The 22,569-nt window shown below is 35.0% G+C and overlaps 1 protein-coding gene across 2 annotated transcripts; it reads right to left on the bottom strand.

Annotated features, from left to right (window-relative positions):
• On the bottom strand, positions 16,505-18,397 carry LOC107645922 (dormancy-associated protein homolog 3). 2 transcript variants are annotated; one of them, XM_016350076.2, is made up of 3 exons: positions 18,176-18,397; positions 17,572-17,730; positions 16,505-17,025 (listed from the first exon to the last, which is right to left on the bottom strand). In XM_016350076.2, exons 1-3 carry the CDS (start codon positions 18,288-18,290, stop codon positions 16,925-16,927), a joined length of 375 nt encoding a protein of 124 aa, XP_016205562.1. In that variant the 5' UTR covers positions 18,291-18,397; the 3' UTR covers positions 16,505-16,924. The 2 variants fall into 2 exon arrangements, with proteins under 2 accessions (XP_016205562.1, XP_016205561.1); XM_016350075.2 differs by having other exon boundaries at positions 17,567-17,730.

Below are 22,569 nucleotides of genomic sequence, written 5' to 3' on the forward strand. Positions count from 1 at the left end.
TATTATGAATTTTGAATATTCTATTATTGAGCTTGGAGTTTGACTCCATGAAATATTATATTTGAGCTTGGAGTTTGACTCCATGGATATTATTTTTGAGCTTGGGGATGCGCGCACAGAGGGACTGTCCAATGGTTAACTACCAGGACATGTCGGGTTGGCTATATAACTGACAGATGAAACTCATCAGCCATAGGACAGGCATGCATTATATGCATGTGTATGTTTTGATTGAGTGTGCATTTGTTTTGGTTTGCCTAATTGCTTAGCCATGTTTATCTGCTACTTGTTTTACTTGTTGTACCTGAATCTTATCTGTGATTTCTTTATTTGTCTTATATGTGTATGTTTATCTGAGAGATTATTTTTGGTGGAGGCGTGATGAGGGTGATTTCTGGTATATGGTAATGAAGGTTGAGGCAAGTGGACTAGGTGTTGCCTGAGTATTCTAATGTATGTATTGTTTGGATAGGAGTGAGCGAGGTAAGTTGGATAAGAAGTCCCTAGGCACGTATTGTAAAATAAATAAAACTTCTTTACGATCTTTGAAATTAAGTTTCCTCCATAAAGATTTTTCCAAACAGTTATTTCAAGGATAAACTGTTTTATAATGAAATTAATTCTGTTTGCAAGTATTTCTTTACTTTGATGGTATTTCCGTCCCTACTGAGAACCTGCGAGGACGATGTTCTCACCCTCTACAGATTTCTTTTCAGTGACAGGTTCAGAAAGCTTTGGCGCGAAGCCGTGATTGAACTACAAGCATATTATATGTGGTTGTACTTTATGAATTTTGGTTTAGTTATTAGATTTTTCCCTCGATGATTATGTTTTTAGTTTTTAGCGGGGTAGGATTTGTATTTTGAGGAGTTTTGAATAAGTCTATGTATTTGTTATTATGTGGATATAATTGTGTGATTAAGTAAATTAAAGTAAATTCTTTCTCGATTTCGTAACTAAGGATTCGATTGTATTCGCTAAGGCTCAATATTAAATAATTATACTATGAAATTAACGGATTAGAGGTAAGTGACGCCTGGGCTTTTAGTACAATCTTGAGGTATTAAAAATAAGGGTGTTACAAATATTTTGACCCATCAAAAAATAACTTCCAAGGTTTGAGCTCTAAATATCCATTGACGGGTCGTTCAACAATCTCGACACAGGGATGATCTGCTAAAAAATCAGTGATCGCTTGCACTTTAATAGTCTTAGCAGGGACATAAAACAAAGAATGTTCATTTAATCCTAACATCCACTAGCCAATCCTTCCTCTTAGTATTGGATTAGAAAAGCATGTATTTGATAATATCGAATTTTGACACAACATAAATATTTTTTCTAATTAAATAACTTTTAAGTTTAGTACAAGACAAATAAAGGGCTAAACAAAGTTTTCGACTGCACTATATCTAGTTTCTACATCAGTCAACATTTGACTCAGATAGTAAACTACTTTTTCATTTCCATCTTCGTCTTCTTCGGCCAGCATGCTCCCCAAAGTTGTATCTGATGCATCAATATATAATGTTAGTAGTTGACCTTGTCTGATAGGTGCCAAAATTGGTGGTGAAGTCAAATATTGTTTTATTTGGTCAAACACTTCTTGGTGCTCCTTCTCCCATTTGAATTCTTCTCCCTACTTTAATTTCAAAAAAGGAGTAAATATTTTTGTTTTTCAGATAAATTTGAAATGAAGCATCGAAGAAAGCTTACTTTACCTAAGAAAGATTGAAGTTCTTTCTTATTCCTAGGAGGGGATGAGTCGAAGATAGCCTGACATTTATTAGTGTCGATGGCTACTCCCCTTTTCTGCATAATAAATTCCAGAAAGTTTTCTGCAGATACACCAAAAATACATTTTAATGGGTTCATCTTGAGTCGATGATGCCTCATTCATTTAAAAGCCAGTTCCAGATTTCATAAATGAACTTGTTTCGAATCTGATTTAATTACCACATCATCAATGTAAATCTCCATAAACTTACCAATAAAATCATGAAAAATCAAATTCATAGCTCTCTGGTAAGTAGCCCCAACACTTTTTAACCCAAATGGAATGACTAACCATTCATAAGTGCCATTGGCCCCAGGACATCGAAATGCAGTCTTCGACATATCTTCTTGGGATATGAATATTTGATTATATCCTTAGTATCCATCCATGAAACTCAGAAGTTCACTTCCTGTTGCAGAATCGATCAACAGTTCTGCAATTAGCATGTGATACTCATCCTTTGGCGTAGCTTTATTCAAATCCCTGAAATCAATACACACTTTTAACTTTCCATTTTTCTTAATACATAAACAATATTAGCAATCCATTCTACATACCTAGCCATTCAGATGAACCCAGCTTTTAGTAAACACTCGACCTCCTCCTTGATCTTAACCATAATCTCGGGAGCAAAGCGCCTAGGGGCCTATTTAATTGGTCGAGCATTTTCAATAAGAGGAAGTTCATGTTCGACCAAAGATCTATCCAAGCCAATCATCTCCTTATATTGCCAAGCAAAACAATCTTGGTATCTCTTCAAGACTTCTATTAGCTCTTTCTTGAATTTAGGATCTAAGCATTGGCTGATGTAAGTCACTCGACCCTTTCCACCAATCTCAACCTCGTCGAAAGGATCTTGTACTTCAACTTTTTTAATGTGAAAATCTTTAGAAACTAAATCTAACCTTTCAAACCCTAAGGGGTCGAGGTTATATATACAATGCAGTGCACGTTCTCCCGTGCACTCTTTCTTCTCAGCCATGTAGGCTTAGAGTCGAGCCCAATGGATCGATATATCCATTTTAATGGATTTTGTGGCTAAGCTCTTCTTGGCCTTAGGGACCAACTTCATACTATGGGCCCCTACATAACATCCTTTAATAAGAGTGAGGTCAAAGGTACTCATATCAATATCTAGTGGTTGAACACTGGTATGATATTCTTTAAAGCTGACATTCATTTGTTCAACATAGCAGGGGCTGTCGTCAGCTTCGATCTCCTCGAGTCTTCCATCCTCATCCCAGAGCACTAATTTAGGGAATTGCCCTTACTCCATGAATCCATTATGAATACCATAGGTCGTTCGACACTTTTTACTTTAACCTTTAGTGGGATAATTCCAAGAGCTGTTATCAACTTACCATTAAACCCAATAACAGCCAGATTCATTTTAATCAAATCATCCAATTTTTTTTGGAATAAAGGCAACATGCTCTCTGGCAATAGGTTAATTTTCACTCCTCCATCGACCAATATACGATTGATTACCAGTCCTTCGACTTTTGCTTTAATATGCAATGGTCGAAGATGACCCTTGGTGATCTTGTCAGATCTTTCAAACAATCCTTCCTTAATCATGACATTTTCAACAAATCGACATTCATCTCCTGGAATGATGTCATCATAGTCTCCTTCAAGACAATTCCAAGGCTCTTCAGGATTGTCCTAGAAGTTGAAAGGTAAAACAGATACTGTGGCAACATACCCAAACATCACATCCAAATCATCCTCAAAACCAGAATCAAAGTTTTCTGTCAGTGCTCCTTCTTTTTCCTTCCCTTTAGAAATTGACTTGGTCACTGAAACCTCCTTCGACTCATCCTTCACTTCTTGGACTTTCCCAAAGATACTCTTTTCCCTTTCTGTTCTTGTTTTTGAGGTGACTTATTGTCCTTGCTCAACTCTGGATATGACCCTGTGTTTCGACATAGACGTTCTATGCTTGAGCTACAACTCTTGGAATGAAGGGAGCTCTTTCTAAAAAATTGTGTCGAGACGTTGCTCGACCATAACCTATGCTACTTGCCCCTCATCGAAAGGCACCTCTTTTCTAGCCTCCAGCCAAATTTTCAAAACCCCCTCTAGGAACTTTAAAATTATAATTCTTAGAGTAGTTTAGAGCGTTGATTTGTACCCATTTATTGTTTGACATGTTTGATGGAGGGACTCTAGTCCGATTTGACACCCCCTGAGGTTTTTGGTCGACTGTCACCATAGTACGCATTTATTGTTTAATAGGAGCATCTACAGAATCTCGACCTTTAGCTCCTTGCTTTAGTCGAGCTTTTCCTAACTCCTCTTGATAAACCCACACTCTACTCTTTTTGTATGAGTCAAAAGCCTTAGCGGCTGAAGTATCGAACAAAGCACTGCAACGAGGGCATATCGCCACATTTTCTTCCTCTTCTCTTTGTCTTAGCAAAAAATTCAACAGGCCTACTCCTGCTTTTGGGTAAATAGACCTTTCTACCTCGAACATATCATGTTCAAATTGATCGTCTTTCCTTACAGGCTCGACGAATGCCATGTTAATTGAGAAGGCCATTTCTTCTGTTTCAGCAAAATTCGACGTGACCTGGAAAGGATCAGGATCTAATTTCATCTTAGGTTTGTCAGCGAACTTCAGTCGACCGTCCTCAATAGCTTTTTGTATCAAATTCCTGAAATAAACACAGTTATTAGTATGATGTCCAGAAGCTTGATAAAACTTACAAAACTTTTTATTTCTAATATCAAAAACAGATGGCATTCTCTTTCCTTCAGGGAGTACAAGTTGCTTATCTTTTAGCAACATATTAAAAATTTGTTTAGCTTTTGTTAGGTCAAAAGCATAATTCTTTCCCCCCGACAAAGGGGTCTTATCTTTTGTCGAATTAAGAGATCGACACACATAAAGAGGCCTATCTTTCAAATCTGCAGCAAAAGTTGATTTATTGTTTGACTCTTTCTCACTCATAAAATCAACAAAATTTACCTTTTTATTAAAAAAATATTTTCTTTTATTCAACTCTAGCTCCTCTTTTTCTTTATTTAACTTTTCAATTTGCTGTACTTTATCAGCTAACTGAGCCAAGTCAAGAAATTATTGATTTACTAATTTCTTTCGAATATTGAAATCGAGCCCATTGATGGCCATCTTGATTACCTCAGGTTCCAGAATAGGAGTGAAACACTTTTATTCCTCATATTCTTGAACTGAATAAGATAGTCATCGATCGACTCAGTTTTTTCTCTCTTTACGATGAATAAATCAGACAAAGTCACCTTCATTTCTCCCTTGAAAAATTGATCATAAAAACTCCTTTTCAATTGAACCCAGCTATGGATCAAATTAGGTTGTAAGTTTGAAAACCAAGTGAAAGCATTTTTTGTGAGTGAAGAAGGAAAATACCTAATTTTCAAATATTCATTAGTAACCAGTTCACCGATTTTGACTGTATATCGAGTAATGTGCTCTATAGTCAATTCTCCACTCTCCCCAACAAACTTTGTAATGGATGTAGGAGGTTTAATTCCCCTTGGGAGTTCAGCTTGCAAGTCATAATCTAAGAAGGTTGATATAAAATAAGGTTAATTTGTCACTCCTATATTCACTTCTACCATATTCAAGATTTGCTCGACGGCTTGGGTTATATTTTGACCATAAGTTTGAGTAGCGTTATTAGCATGAAACTCTCCTAGAGGTGGAATCACAGGTCGATTAATTGCTCTTGCAATATCATCGACTCATCGAGTAACCTGCTCTATTCTAAAATTATTGTTTTCTAACATGGAATTTAGCACTGTGGTCATTTGTTGGGTAAGCATATTTACTAAATCATGGTGTCTGTTCTTGATTTATTGTCTGAATATGGCCAAAGACTCGACTGTGTTAGGGAGACAATGTTCCGACAGGAATCTGCCTCGACATGTCCGGAAAAATAGAAGGGCGTGCCCATCTCATGGGTAACCTACTTCCTCCTATGCCTTGTGTCGAAAGAACATTTGTCATTGTGGAAGTGGTTTGTGACAAGGTACTAACCTTAAATAGGGAGGATTATTCATCAAATATTGGTGTGCACTGTAATTTGTCATATGATGGTAGTAATGATTTGGTATACCCATCGAGGGGTAACCCGAAGGAGGTGGTGCAGTATTATACAAAGGGTTATTCCTTATAGTACTAGCACCTCCAATATACCCCATATTAGGATTCTCTAAAGGTGGAAAATAATTTGGAGGTAGTCCATATCGAAGCCATGTGATGGGTACATCTATTATAATTTCTTCTGTATTAACGGGGTTTGACCTTCGATTCGAGGTACTCGTCGATGGGACAATCTCTGTTTCAGGGCCTCTCGTGGAGTCCTCAATATAATTATTCGACATATCCGCCGAAGTTGAGGCTCTATCAGACATTATTAACTTACCACTGCGTAATCTCATACACAGCTTGATACACTAACTTAATCCAGTGTTCCACCGGGCATGCCAATTTGTTTCACTAGATTTTTAGTAATCTCGACAGGGTATTGAATAGAGCTTATATCAAGATCTTAGTTCGGGGAGCAGATACGACTCCTCTGAAAAGAGTGAGTTCGACCCAGAAATTACTTAGTGTTTATGTTGAAACGGACTGTGTCAAACTATTAGTAGCAAATTGCAACAAATAATATGAAAATATGTGAAATAAATAAAAGAGAACTTTGAATAATTAAAAATATAAAGAGTAATACCCCAAATAGGTCCCTAAAGGATTTACGGTCGGATAGATTTGTCCCCAACAAAATTTAACTAAAATTTTGACCCTGATGTTTTTAGTTATACACCAGATACGTCCCATGACAGTTTGACCCGGTCAGAACATCCTACGCAGAGATTAATGGGCTGACGTGTCAGGTTAACTGCCACGTGTCACCTCTAGGACAATTTAGTCCCCATCCAAGTTGGACAAAACGACGTCGTATTGGATTGTGAGGCGAATGACGTCGTTTTGTGGAGGACAAATTCGTCCCCACCATGGAAGGCAGAGTTGTGAAACGACAATATTTTAAATGGGGGACCTATCTGTCTGTTCGAGGGGACTTATCTGTCCGATGATTATGCTTCTATAGAGACCTATTTGTCTGATAACCTAATGTTTGGGGACCTATCTGACCTATAATTGGTGGTATTACCCTCAAATATATTCATTTCCCTTTTTTGGTTTCATTAAAAACACTGGCTGATGTATCTGGACCTAGTAACTTGCAAAATTTTAATCCTCCTTCTCATGATACTCAAATTGAAAATTCTCCTTCACATGCCACAAAAAAATGTCTCAGGCAATACCAAAGTATGCTAATTTTAAATGACTTAATGCATATGTTCAACGATGGCTTGGAGGAGAGAGTGAAGTAGTTGGAGAATCTGTTGTTGAAGAAGAATGAGGATAGTCAAGTTGTGAAGAAGCATACTATTTTTGCTTTGTTTAGGGGTATAATAATTGGGGGCATTGGTAGTTGTAGTTGTATTTTGTATATATGTGGTGGCTGTTTAGGCAAGTTTTAATCTATGTTGATTATCAAATTGTTAGATTGAAATGTCTCATTATATTTAGATGGATATGCATGAAATCAATTGTGGTGAAATAGTATAAAAAAAACACATCGCTTTTGGTTTGTTTCATCCATTTATCAAAATGGTTACATAACTGATAATCAAAATATTGTAACCACACAAGTAGCTAAGTTCAGTAGTAACATAAACCAAATCTCACAAAAGAATATTTATTTCCTTCGATATAGACTAAACCAAACTAACCCAAACAACAAAAGGTCTATTTCCTCCAACGTAACAAAATATGGTGTTGGAATCCTTAAAAGCATCATTTCTTCGTAGACTACTTCAATCCCGGTGTTGGAATAAATTTAAACAATTTAGATGCTGTGCCACTGGTTGTGTAACACCCTAATATTCAAATCCTTATGCTCGAGTCATAAGTCAATGATAATAAGGTGGTACGACTCTCAAGGTGAATTTTTAATATATAGTTATAAGTAAAATTGAATGGAGTATTAATCGAGAAGCCTGAAATTGAGTAAAATAAAATTGTGAAGTCGTATCACTCACGTTTCGACAACTAAAAGATAAAGTGTGAAGTCGAAAGTGATATGAAGATAAAGATATAAAGGAGAGTAAGAGAAGGACATATATATATATATATAACATAAATAAATAGCCATTAGTCGCGACCCACGAAGTTTAGGCCGGCTAGGGTACTGTATGAAAGCAGTTGACAACAGTATCTCCTAATCTCTCCCAAAAGAAACATGAGAGCCTCTATAGGCAAGTTCAGAAGAGTTCAATACATAATAAAGCTTTTCCAAATAAAGGTGGAGAGATTCTACGCAAATATAAAGTAGAGAATATAAAGATTTTCGCCATATTTCAGATGAACCACAGCTCACTTCTGAGCACCTGGACCTATATCTGAAAAACAAGAGATATATACGGAATGAGAACCCCCGACCCATGGGTTCCCAGTACGGTAAAAGTGCCAAATAAATATAATGCATTGTAATAAAAACTCACTAAGCATCCTAAACTTCCTTTCACCAAATATTCATCCTATGTTCTCGCTAATCCATAAATAGGCAACTGGCATACGGGAATGCTAAATCTAATTCATATTCCTCATGCTTCCCAACTTTCTAACTCTCTGACAAATCAGAATCAGAATCATAAACCAAACCATCTCCAGTTATTTTGTCTCAGCAATTCTATATCCATACTTCATATTCTCACCTAGAGCAAGTGAAATTACTTCACTGCGTTTACCCAGGGAACTCATATGATCTCATTATCAACCTGGAGCAAGTGAAATCACTTCACTGTGTCTACCCAGAGAGCTCAAATTATCTCATTCAATAATCATCATTTTAAATTAATCATATCATTATTCCATTTCAACAAGAACAACCCTCAGCGTCAACCGACACCAGCATGAGGGACCTCTCAGTTGTACAAACACAATCAATACAGACAAGTAATACACAAATAAGGTACAAGTAGAACAAATAGCATATAGTTAGGTAACATAGCATATATGATATAGCAATCCAAACAAATAGGCAAACCCAAACAATTCAAACATATGCAAATGATGTATGCCTGTCCTATGGCTGATGATATCATCTGTCGGTTATACAGCCAACCCGACACGTCCTGGTAGCTAACCATGGATAGAAACACCCATCGCGGAGCAAGTAGGTTTGAGCTACAACCCCCTTGCTACTACCCGCTCAACCCGGAGCCAGTGGAATAACCACTACTGCCGCTACTACCCAGGCGTCACAATCTCTTACCTGGAGCAAGCAGGACGAACCACCATCCTTGCTACTACCCGGGTATCTCAAGCATTGACCCGGAGCAAACGGGACGAACCACAATTTTTGCTACTACCCAGGTATCACAGTCTCTAAGCTGGAGCAAGTAGGACGAACCACAACCCTTGCTACTGCCTAAGATCTCAAAACATACATTCATTCAGTTTAAAATCAATCATCATTGTTATCAAATCTCAAATATTAACCTGGAGCAAGCGGAACGAACCCCAACCCTTGCTACTACCCAGGTATCACAAATACACATTCACTCATAATCACTATTCATTATTACAAATTCTTAAACGATGACCCGGAGCAAGCAGGACGAACCATGACCCTTGCTACTACCCAGGTATCATAGACATACATTCATTCAAGATTCTATAATTAAACTCATTTATCATAATTCTCTTTCCCCATCTCATACCCGGAGCAAGTGGACAACGCTACTGCCTACTACTCGGGGTCACACGTCATATTCAACATTTTCCATCATTATTCATTTACCACATTCATTCATTAATCATATATGCATCTCCGGCATACTCGCCACATGTTCAAGGCTCCTCTGTCAATCATAATCATTTAATTATTAAGCATATACATATACATACTCATCCATAATTCACTACTTGTCACATCTATCTGGCTCATACTATACACAGCACTTTCACCATCATCCTCAGCAACTCATACAACCATCATTACTTATCATTCATCATTGATTCTCACTTTACTTCATCCACAAGTTACCACATGTCCTAGCTTCTTTTCATTATTAGGCATACTATAAAGATTTAGGACTTAGGGATGAAAATGGAGGCTTAGAAGTCTGAAATTCGACTTTAAAAACTCAAAAATAAACTTTTGCTGAAAACAGGGTCACGCGTGCACGCGCCCATGCGCACGCGTGAAAGTCAGAAAAACAAAGCGAGGCGTGCGCGTCGCCCATGTGCACGCGTGGATGGCAGAAAAGTAAGGTGACGCGTGCGCGTTAGCCACGCGTACGCATGGGTGCATTTTGTGGTCATTGCACAAACCCAGCATAATTCCAACGCAACTCTCTGGATTTTCTACTGGGCATTTGCATCAGTGCAGTGACGCGTACGCATCGGTCAGGCGCACGCGTGGGTGAGTAAAAAAATCGAGACTGACGCGTGCGCGTGGAAGCACGATATTTTAAAATTTTTACTAAGTTAAAAAGCTGCAGAATTACATTTTCAAACCCCAAACTTCCAACACACATAACTTCTTCTACAAAATTCTTTTTTCGACCATTTCTGAACCGTTGGAAAGATCGTTGAATAAAATTTCATAAGAATCCAATTTTGAAGAATTCCAAACTCCGTGGACCAAGTTACGGACCGCCAAAGTTGGTCAAAAATCAGTTTTTACCCAAAATAGAAATCACCAATTTTTCCAATGTTCACAAGCCAAATTCATTTCCACTCATCCAAATGACCACAACCCAACCACATTCATATAATTACACTCAACCAAAACCAAACCTACCTCATCTACACAATTTCACCCAAAACTATCAAATTCCACACCGCAATTCCTCAAACCTTATTATTCAATAACCAAACTAATTATTTACACATTCAATATCTAAAATCCATCCAATCTCTTATATCATCACACAATACATACATCAACTTACCTTCCTTACCTCTTCTGGCCTCCGGCCCAAGATTCACGACCTCCGGCCCAAATTCACAATTTAAATGCATATTCCACAAACCAATATTCATTATCCAATTCATCAAATTCTCAACACACCAAACATACAAATTCATGTAATTCTCAACCCAATCATTAATTCACATTACATATCAACTATGCATATTAGTACCAACCATTTGCACAATCCAAACTTATCCTAGAGGTATCTAGCCTAGGAATTCTCATCACACCACACGGTAATTAAATGAAACTTAAACCATACCTCTTGTAGCCAAAATAATTTAGCTTTTTCTTGAGAGTCTCCACCAACCCTTAGCTCTAAGCCTCACCAAGGCCCCACAAGAAATATCAATCTTCCAATTGTACACCAAAATTATCCAATACTCTAACATAGTCAATTTTCACATTTATAATCAACCTAGGTTCATGAAATTGATAAACCACAAGGGTTAGAGGGTTTTTTACCTTAACCCACAAAATTGGTTGATGGAACTCACCAATGGCTTATACTAGAGCACTCCTAAACAACCAAAATCACAAGATTTTCTTAAAACCCAAACTAAATTCGAATTTAAAGAGAAAAATGAAAACTGGACAGAGGACAGTGGAATACTCACCATAAAACTAAGATAGAATTGTAGAAAATGAGAAGAGCGACGTGTGGCCGCAAACGGCTCATCAATCGAAGTTCTGGAGAGAAAGTTATGGTGATTTGAAGGTGAAGCTAGAATTAGGTTTTCTCCTCTCTTCTCTCTTCTCTCAATTTCGGCCCTCACTCACAAATGGAGGAGTATGGTGGCTGAAAGTGTGCCTAATGATGTTATATATATGTGGACTTGGATCTACTTAGGCCCGGTTCACTTATTTTAGTTCGTTGGCCCAATTTTGGGGCAAAACCTTTAAGATTAGAGTTTTAAATCGTATTTTAAATATTTCTATCTTCCCAAATTATAAATTCTTATTTTTTTTAAATTATTCACTTCTAATTAATTTTCTCAACCACAGTACCGGACAGATCGCAACCGGTATTGCCGGTCAAATTTACAGTGCGTATTTTTACGCAGAAAACTATATTTTTCAACTCAGAAAAATTCATTGAATCCAAATATCATATTTAAATTATCAAATTCCGATTGCTAAATTTTCTAACCATATTCGCTCCTATTTAATTTATTATTTAATTAATTACGGTTTTACCGGGTTTTACAGGTTGCAGCTGCTATGGTCTCAACAATAACACTCTTCCGAGCATTGGGCCTGATTACTGTTTGCTTTGGATGTCTAAAAGCTTGCTAAGCCTGGAATTAATAAAATTATTATGAGGATGTTTCATACAGATTTCAACATACGCATTAAATCATTCAAAATTAGCATACTATAGGATTGCCTGAGACATTTTTTTATGACATCTGAAGGAGAAGCTTCAATTTGAGTGTCATGAGAGGGAGGATTAGAATTTTGCAAGCTACCAGGTCCAAATATATCAGCTTGTGTTTTCAATGAAACCTAAAAAAACAATGAATATATTTGAAGATAATGTCACCAATTATAGGTCAGATAGGTCCCCAAACATTAGGTTATCAGACAAATAGGTCCCTATAGAAGTATAATCATCGGACAGATAGGTCCCTCGAACAGGCAGATAGGTTCCCCATTTAAAACGTCGCCATTTCACAACTCTGTCTTCCATGGTGGGGACGAATTTGTCCTCCACGAAACGACGTCGTTCACCTCATGATCCAATACGACGTCATTTTGTCTAATTTGGATGGGAATCAAATTGTCCTGGAGGTGACACGTGGCAGTTAACCTGACACGTCAGCATGTTAACCTCCACGTAGGACGTTCTGACTGAGTCAAACTACCATGGGGACGTATCTGGTGTATAACTAAAAACGTCAGGGTCAAAATTTTAGTTAAATTTTGTTGGGGACAAATCTGTCCGACTGTGAATTCTTTGGGGACCTATTTGGGGTATTACTCAAATATAAAAGTGAAATGAAAATTAACAAAAGAAAACAGAATAACAATGAAATATTTAAAATAAAGAAACTAAAAGAAAGAAAAATCAAAAATAAGAAAATGAAATGGACTCCAAACACTTTCATGCACTTGCACTCCATGATCTTCCATTTTGTCGCTGAGACTGAAAATTTTTGTAGATTTATGTGATGATCTAGTGTTTTTTTAATGAAGTTTTCCTTTTTCTTCTAAACTTCTTCTATTTATGGTTTTCAAGGGTGGACCTACTCCTGAAGAATTTTGACCACGACCTTAGTTCTTCCTTTTTCTCAGATAACGACCTTACCTTGACCCTGAAGAGTCTTCTTGGTGGACACCCCCACGTCCTGTCTTGCCTTACTCTTCAATCCCCACATTTTTCATTGTGCTTTGTATTAGTTACGTGATTTTTATGGTTTCGACTCATTTTTTATCATTAAACCCTCGACTTGAACTATCATTCTTATTGTAGTTGAAAGTGTTATTTTCTTATAGCCAAAGATCTGATCCTCAATCTTTCCCAAATTTCGACGAATCGCAGTCAAATTACTTCACAAATTAAAATTCGTACCAACAATTATAAAAGTGTTATTTTTATTTAAAATATGACTAAATAAATAAGTCACATTTTAAACAAATATTTTTATAAAAAAATATTTTTGTTATTTTTTTTTTGTATTATGTGTCAATTTAAAAAAAAAAACAAATAAAAAGGACAACATCGTCCAAAAAACAAAACTGACAGCGGAACATGGATTGAAGTGTGAAGCGTGCAATGTCGGAGTAGCCATCAAGCCAGACCTAAAAAAGAAGTGGCCATTAAGGGAGACAATGCAAGGTGAGTAGGTGAGTGTTTCCCATTCACCCCTAATTTTTTTTTCTGTATGGAATTGAAACTAGCGATATACTCAACATCATTTTTAGTGGTTTTTAAAATTATACAAAAAATTAAAATTAGAGTGCCTAATTTTTATGTGTGTGTAGTTTGCAAGACTTTCATAAAATTGATTTTGCAAACTTGATTTTGATGAGAAATAAGTTTGTGTTAACGTGATTTATATTTGGCAATTTTTATGTCAAAATGAATTATAGTAAAATAAATATTGTTTGGATTATACTACTCAAAATCACTTTTAGATAAAAAATTATTAAAAGAGACATCAATTAAAATAATTTTAAATATTATTCTATTATTTTACTTTAGATATTTAAATAAATCTTATTAATTCGTTTTATAATAAAATTAATATTTATTTACTAAATTAAAGTAACATGTAAAAATTGACAAAATATATTTTAATACATAAAAACACTAATAAATATTAAATTAAAAGATAAAACACTGAGGAAATACATAAAAAAATAATATCTTATACAAAATTAGTACATAAGAACACTATTATTTCTACTGCATGTGATTAATAATTTGATTCTTAATTGAATCTCGAACACTGTCTATTTCTGCAGAAGATAAAGTATAATAAAATATAAAACAAGAACACATAAATAAAAAACGATAAAAATTTTATAAAACCAACAATATATGTCATATGAATAATAGAAATATAATAAAAGATAAAAAAAATTATATGAACTATATCAAATAAAAAAATAAAATAAACTTCGTATAAGATATAAATACAATGCATAAAAGAGAAAAAAATAGAATTTATATGAACAAAATAATAAGAATACCATAAAAAAATTAATAACATACCTGAGAAATTAGAACATAAAAAAAATAAAAAATCATTTTGGACTATAAATTTTTATTATTTATGACTCTTTTGTTACTTATAATTAGTATATAATAAAAACAAAAATAAAGTACAGTAAGTAGTACAATAAAAATAAAAAACAAAAACAAAAAAATTCATACAAACATAGTATATAATAATCACAACCAACAACATATATTATATGAACAAAAAATTATAATAAAAAATAAATAAAATTCATATAAATAAAATTAAATAAAAAATAAAAAATTTTATACACAACATAAATATAACATAAATATAGTACAATAAAATATACACAAAAAAATAAAAATATCATAAAAATTAATAAAAATAAGAATTTATATAACAATAGCTTTTCTTTTTCATTTCTTTCGAGCTATTTTTGCCTTCAAAATTTTAGATCACTTAAACAAAAAAAATCTTCTATAATTTTTTAATTTAGTATCATTTTGGACTATACATTTTTATTATTTATGACTCTTTTATTACTTATAATTAGTATATAATAAAAACAAAAATAAAGTACAGTAAGAAGTACAATAAAAATAAAAAACAAAAACAAACAAAAATTCATACAAATATAGTATATAATAATCACAACCAACAACATATATTATATGAACAAAAAAATTATAATAAAAAGTAAATAAAATTCATATAAAAAAAATCAAATAAAAAAATAAAAATTTTATACACAACATAAATATAGTACAATAAAAGATAGAAAAAAATAATTTATATAAACAAAAAATAAAAAAAAATTCATAAAAATTAATAAAAATAAAAATTTATATCAACAATAGTTGTCATATAAATAAAAAAATACAATAAAAATATAACAATAGAAAATTAAAAAAATAACATCAAAATACTAAAAAAATGATATGAAAAATATTTATCATATAAATAAAAAATACAGTAAAAAAACATAAAAATCAAAATATGAAAGAAAGAACTAAAAATAATAAAAAAAAATTAACATCTTTACCTTGGCAGTGATGAAAATAAATCTGGATAAAAAAATTGTAATCAAGAACATACAAAAAAGAATATACAGATAACTACTATGAAATTATGTAGTTTTGTCATCCTTTTTATAGAAGAAATGAATGGTACAGTTGGGATATGAAATAAATTTCTTACCTAATTCCTTCAACGGTAATTAATCTTCCCAATGTGAACGCAAAAGCTTGAAATTTTAGGGAACGTTCAAGATGCTCAAACGGGCTCTTCTATTCCCCAACGTGAACGACTAAACACACTCTATATCTTTAATTAAACGGTTTTATATTAAGATTAAAAAAATATAAGAAATCAACTATAATATAAACCAACTCAAATTAATTTTTTTATTTTTAATTTTAAAATTCAAAAATTTAAAGTAGTGAGGAGTTATATTTTTTTTATAATAAATCTATTTTTCCACTAATTGACTACTTTTTAATTAGTTTTCTAACAAAACTAAAAAAATTAACACTCCTACCGTTCACAATCCAAAAAAAATAGTATTATCAACCCAATGTCAAAAATAAAACAAAGCGCCTATTCACATGATCGTTAACCCAAATTCGTATTTTTTGAGTTTAATGCATTATTACTGAAAGAGTATTTACAGTGACTTAGTGCATTAATATAAGTATATAACCACCAATGAACTCAGTGCATTAATCAACCAATGTTCCTCATTCAACGCGCCATAAAGTGGATTTTTCAATATGTTTTCTTAGATTCCAGATTGCAGTCAAGAGTGTATATATATATTGTTAGCTGGCTCTTAAATTACAATATGATTTATTATCATTAATGCACACAATTGTTTCAGGACATTCACTAGTTCTGTTAAACTACCTTATAGTACTAGTAAATTATGAAGAATTTTACTCTGAAGCCTCAGCACGCAGCTCATATCTAAAACCTACCGATGGAGGACAGATGATGATGAAACTCAGATGTAAAACAAATTACAAAGTCGTGGGATGCATGCTTGTTATTGAGGGAGCGAAAACTTACAGGGAGAAATGAGCAATGACAAACGCAGAATTGCTCTATACACACATACTAATTACATACAAAGAGTTTCCTACAACTTACTAAACCATTACAAGCTCACCTAAATGACCTAATGTCCTAATTATTAAAGATATATAGAAGCTAAAACCACACAGCTGCATCGCATGATCTGAACTGGTGCGCGACCTCACCTTTACAGAATTTAAGGTCAGCTCACTCAAACACATACACATACACATACATTCATGCACGTACATATATTAGTGCATACACTAAACAAAATTGGCCCGATACAGCAAAGGCCAAACACAGCATCCACATCAGCTACAGATACATTTGTGAATAGTGTGACGCATTATTTCTCACACATCGAAAGGAGTAGAAGTGCTTGATCTGTTCTGGCCTCTCTTCTCGTACGCATCTGATGCCGATTTTCTTCGAAACCGAAACGACTCTCTAGACCCTGATACCACATATCAGATCAATTTCAATCCTCTGTCTCTGAGAGTGATGAACACCAATAATTTACTCAAAACAAATTCAACTAAGTCAAAGACCAAGTGGTCCTGAACACTCAACTATTCTCTACAACCACAAACCTAATCAATGAACTTATGGATATTATTTGTATTCAATGATGACTTGTCGATTATTTTATTACTAACCAAATTATGAAGTAATAACCCTAGTTAGTTGTAGTTGACACCTGGGTTAGGTTGGATCCAGAATTATGGACACAAGTAAATGACTTATAATGGCCAGATAATTGTGTTTTTGAGAAAATGTCCTTTTCGCATTCGAGTATCATAACTACCCTACCAAACACTGCTTATAATGAATTATTTTGAATGATAGACTACCACGCCATAAAAGGACAAATTTGCCCCTACCACCAATTCTGGATCATCCGTTTCGTTTACGACAAACACCCAAAACAAAAGTTACTGGCGCTACACTTGAGTTACAGTAGATGCATAGTAGTACTAAAATAGAGAAACAACGACCTCACCGGAAAACGGAGACACCGGAGGAGTAGAACCCGCGGGGGAAATCGGCGGTGATCCACTCTGGTACCCCGGCGGTTTCGCGATCATGATACTACGAGTTACTCTCATCGTTTCCTCCGACGATTCGTCGCCGTACGATCTCATGCTCCCAATCTCTGATTCTGATCATCAATCAACCAATATGCCTAGCTGTTAGCACCATATTTTAATTTCTTACGAAAACCAAAATAACAATTAAAAGGAAAAAAGAAACATGAATTTCGTCTGGTTAATTAATTTAGATTATTTCAGATCTTGTATCATCATATGAAATGAATTCATTTAATTCCTTTCGAGCTTGGAGCTCCGTGATCTGAGAATATGTAACCTAAAACACAGAAATTGAACTTCGTTTCCAAGGTTACTTAAACAATATGAACCGTTAGATTATAACAAGTAACAGTAATAATAATTCAGTTTATGATTCATGATTTGAGATTTGTTGTTGCGGTCCTTCGAGAATTCGCATGCAAATATCGCCGGTGAGTTTATATATATTAATATGTTATTGGTAAGCGCAAGTAGTAGTAGCAGTAAGTAATTAACGTGGCAGAGTACAGCTCGTACCCTTGCCGGAGCTTGAACGGAAAGTGAAGGTGTGGTGCTTTCGGAGCTTCCCGAGACCGCTCTCCGGCCGAGGGCCGGCGACGGTGTCATCCCACAACTGGTCGAGAAGGCCCATAAGTGTGGATCAAGCGTATTTTAGCAGATCGGGCGTAACGGCGATCCCAATGACCAGGTTTCAGAATCAGGGATGCTACCATGTACCCAGGTGCCCCCTATTTAACGAGCGCCATGAGTTAAAGGTCGAGCAAGTTGGTAGGGTCAAGGTTAATCTCAGCCGTACGATGCGATCAATACTGAGGCGGTGACGTGGCCACTTGGTTCTGGTTCGGGTTCGGGTTCGAGTTCGGGTTCGGGTTGGGATAAGTATACGCTAGCGCATGGGGCCCCATAGTACTCAGTGAGTCTTTTACTTGACCGAAAAGAGGAAGGGTGACACGTGCTATTGCTTGTGTCACGTGACAAAGCCATTTTCCCACGGTTTTTGTTTCTTTTTATCCGACTAAATTAAGATTCGATGAGTCCTTTTTTACCTTATATTTACATATCCAAATTAAAAGTTGACCTTATGAATTATGATTCAGCTGATGATCTCTTATCAAGCTTGCAAATAAGGACACTTATAAAAGACAATTCTCGCGCAAGTAGGATTACTAATAGCAGCCGGCACTGTGCTGAGTTTTCTGATTAGTTTAGATAATTGTAATTATTTTGGGTCCCTTAAAATGTAAACACACTAGTGTCGGTAAAAATGATGCAAAAGTACGTGTATATTCCAACATATTCTATATGTTATAGTGACATGGGGATCAGCAATTTGAAAACTAAAGAATACTGAATTAAAACATCATAAAATTTGATACGGAGTACTAATGAATAAATCGGTTTCGTTAGGTAAATAATAAAAATTGTAAATAACGTAAATAATGGATTATAATTTTGGTCCAATAACATTAAAATAAAAAAATTATTTTTAATTATTTTTATTAAAAATTTTATTTTTTATATTTTAATTTTTAATTATTTTTTTTTGTTATACTCCTAAACTCTTTCATTGGTGATACTTCATTTTTCACCAACCACATTGGTTGACGTTAGGGCTGGAAATGGGTAGGGTATGGTAGGGTTTGGACTCTACTCTAATTCTATCAAGAGTTAAAAAAATTTTTAAAATTCTACCCTAATCTATTTGTGAATTAAGAATCTTTCAACTCTAACTTTACCCGCACCCTAAAGTTCTAAACCTTACCCAATCTTACTCACAGAAAAATAAAAATTTTTTAAGCAAATATAAAATTCATCCATTCCAAATTTTATACATATTAATAAAATAGAAAATAAAAAACTAAGTTCAAATTAAAACTAAAAACAATAAAATCTTAAAGAAATCTAACATAAAATTACAAATAATATGATCATCAACTAATTTAGTGGTTTTCAAATTTTTATAAGAGGAAGATTGTGAGTTCAACACTCACTTTCTTCACTACATACATAACTTTTATATAATATATTAGGGGTGCGGGTAGGGTAGGGTAGACAACCCTACTCGAACGGGTTGGTCCGGGTTGGGTACCCGCGGGTAGGGTATATATTACCAGCCCTAGTCGGTGTTAATCCTGTTAGGATTTGGTTGAATTAGTCCCACATTACTTAGGATAGCAAATGGAGTTGGTGGCCTAGGCTATAAATATGAGTCTAAGTTCTCCATTTGTTTTTGCACCAGTCAGAAACACTTTAAGCTTGTATCTGATTTTTCTTTTCCTCTATACTCTTTGATTAGAGAGTGTTGTGAGGTGTAGTTAGATATTTGCTTTGAGAGAGTGTGGGTGTACTGGGGTGCCGGTGTTAGAGAGAAAGAAGTCTATGTGTTGTAACAATTTTCACATAGTGATATTCTCTGGTTGTCATTGGACAACGGCCGTGGTTTTTTCTCCGGTAATCGGAGTTTCCACGTTAAATTCTTGTGTTGTGATTGTGTCTATTTTATTTCTCTGTCAAATGTGTTTTCTCAAGGGGGAATGGTGTCTTATTCCCAACAAGTGGTATCAGAGCCAGGTTTGGTGGGATTTATTCTTAGTATGCTCTGTGGTTGCAGCTTGATCTTTGGTTGCTGTTGTTGTTGCTGGAAGGCAATGTGACACTGTGAGAGTGCAGTTTGGAAAGGTTCTGGCTAAGGAAAGACCTGGTATTTAAGTGTGTCCATTGTGACCCACCTCTCTTTCCTGGGGACCCTTCCTAGTGCACAGTTGAGTTATACTATTCCAGTATACGGTTGCAACAATGTCAGGATATTCAAGTGCTGTGAAACTTGAAATAGAGAAATTTGATGGAAGAATCAATTTTGGCTTGTGGAAAATACAAGTCAAGGATGTGTTGATACAATCAGGTTTGCACAAGGCGTTGAAGGAGAAGATCTCTGGTTGCTCTCTCTATGAGAGAAGATGATGTTCTCTAGAAGACAAGAAGTATCCTCATGGTATTACCGCACTGCCATGGATAAGGATAAGTTGTGGCAATCAGGTCCACAATTGCACACGGGCATTGGTTGGCGTTGAGATGCAAGGTGTGTGGCGGAGTTATGTCGATGGCTGAAGAACTTCCAGAAAAAGCCAATTTGGAAGTTGCACCATGAATTTTCAGCAAGGTTTCGATCTGTACCAAGGCGAAATGCTTGGAATGGTCTAATTCCAAGTGAGTATACTTTCATGGTGGAGTATGATAGTTCTCTGAACTATGATTGTCGGTATAGACAATGGCAGCAAAGAATTGTCGGTGTTGACAATGGAAGCTGAAGATGTGTGACTATTTCAATCAAGGTAAAGATTGTTAGGATTTGGTTGAATTAGTCCCACATTGCTTAGGATAGCAAATGGAGTGGGTGGCCTAGGCTATAAATATGAGGCTAAGTTCTCCATTTGTTTTTGCACCAGTCAGAAACACTTTAAGCTTGTATCTGATTTTTCTTTTCCTCTGTACTCTTTGATTAGAGAGTGTTGTGAGGTGTAGTTAGATATTTGCTTTGAGAGAGTGTGGTGTACTGGGGTGCCGGTGTTAGAGAGAAAGAAGTCTATGTGTTGTAGCAATTTTCACATAGTGATATTCTCTAGTTGTCATTGGACAACGGCCGTGGTTTTTTCTCCGGTAATCGGAATTTCCACGTTAAATTCTTGTGTTGTGATTGTGTCTATTTTATTTCTCTGTCAAAGGTGTTTTCTCAAGGGGGAATGGTGTCTTATTTCCAACAAATCCATCTCTCACGGCAAGTATCAACACGTTCTTTCTTTTCTATCCTGCCCTCTCATCAGCGAAAAAACTAAACATATAATTAAAAATAAAATTAATCATCCGCATAACTAGTAAAATGAACATCTATTATAATTTATTTGTATATACTTGAACTCCAATCCAAAAAACTAAACATCCAAATTGAAATAAAAATAACCATCTGCATGGCTAGTAAAATAAACATCTAGTATACAATGGTACCAACACCACGCCTACAACACCAATCACGATAATGAGGATACGGAGATAACAACGGAAAAAAGATACGGAGAGTGCACATGACAATGAAGGAAATGGACGGGGATGTGGCTATGACTGCGTCTGAGAACGGTGCAAGTACAGCGGCTACAACTGCGACTGCACGGGTGCGGGGGAGAGCGGCGTTCGGTTGCGTCTGCAAGGGATGGAGGAATAGTAGCGTTTTGCGACATCTGAACGGCGTGAGGGGGACGGCGGCATTCTGTTGCGTCTAAACCGCTGTCTCCAGTGACGACGCTGAATTGTAGTGGTAGACCGAATATGAAAGATGTATGATAAGCGACAAACGTGAGACAATGAAATAACTGTATGAATAGACAATACAGTTACGCGCAAATTCTTATTTTTAAAATTTTGAAATTTAATAATTAATTAATTAATTAAGAATCTGAGTTAATTTATCTTATTTTTTAATCTGTTGTTCAGATTATTTACTATATACATTGTTTCTTATATTTTTTTCCGGATCAATTAATGAGAAAATAAAAACAAATGAGTTAGCCCAAAAGTGCTATTGCACCTAATGACGCAGGACTTGTTTGAATGAATAAAGATTAAAGTATTGCTTTTGTTCCAATGTTTGGGGTAAGTTCTAAAATTGTCTTTAACGTTTCAATCATTTTATTTAAGTCCTTAACATTTCAAAACTAACTCAATGTTGTCCTGTCGTTAGGGATCCGTTAACAGAATTGACGTCGGGACAAAATTGAGACAATTTTGAAACGTTAGAGACTTAAATAGGACGAAAACGTTGCGGATAAAAATGATACATAAAAATAAATTTTAATTTTATCTTTCAATAATATCAATTTTTTACTATACATAGTATTTAATTATTTTTTTTAATCACA

Source organism: Arachis ipaensis, chromosome B06 (assembly GCF_000816755.2).
Source record: "Arachis ipaensis cultivar K30076 chromosome B06, Araip1.1, whole genome shotgun sequence".
Taxonomy (NCBI): domain Eukaryota; kingdom Viridiplantae; phylum Streptophyta; class Magnoliopsida; order Fabales; family Fabaceae; genus Arachis; species Arachis ipaensis.

Coding starts and splice junctions, on each gene's coding strand:
- LOC107645922 (XM_016350075.2), bottom strand. CDS start 18,290: ATGGGCCTTCTCGACCAGTTGTGGGATGACACCGTCGCCGGCCCTCGG. Junction 17,731..18,175: donor CCGTTCAAGCTCCGGCAAGG/GTACGAGCTGTA, acceptor ATTGATGATCAG/AATCAGAGATTGGGAGCATG. Junction 17,026..17,566: donor TGTCTCCGTTTTCCGGTGAG/GTCGTTGTTTCT, acceptor ATGTGGTATCAG/GGTCTAGAGAGTCGTTTCGG.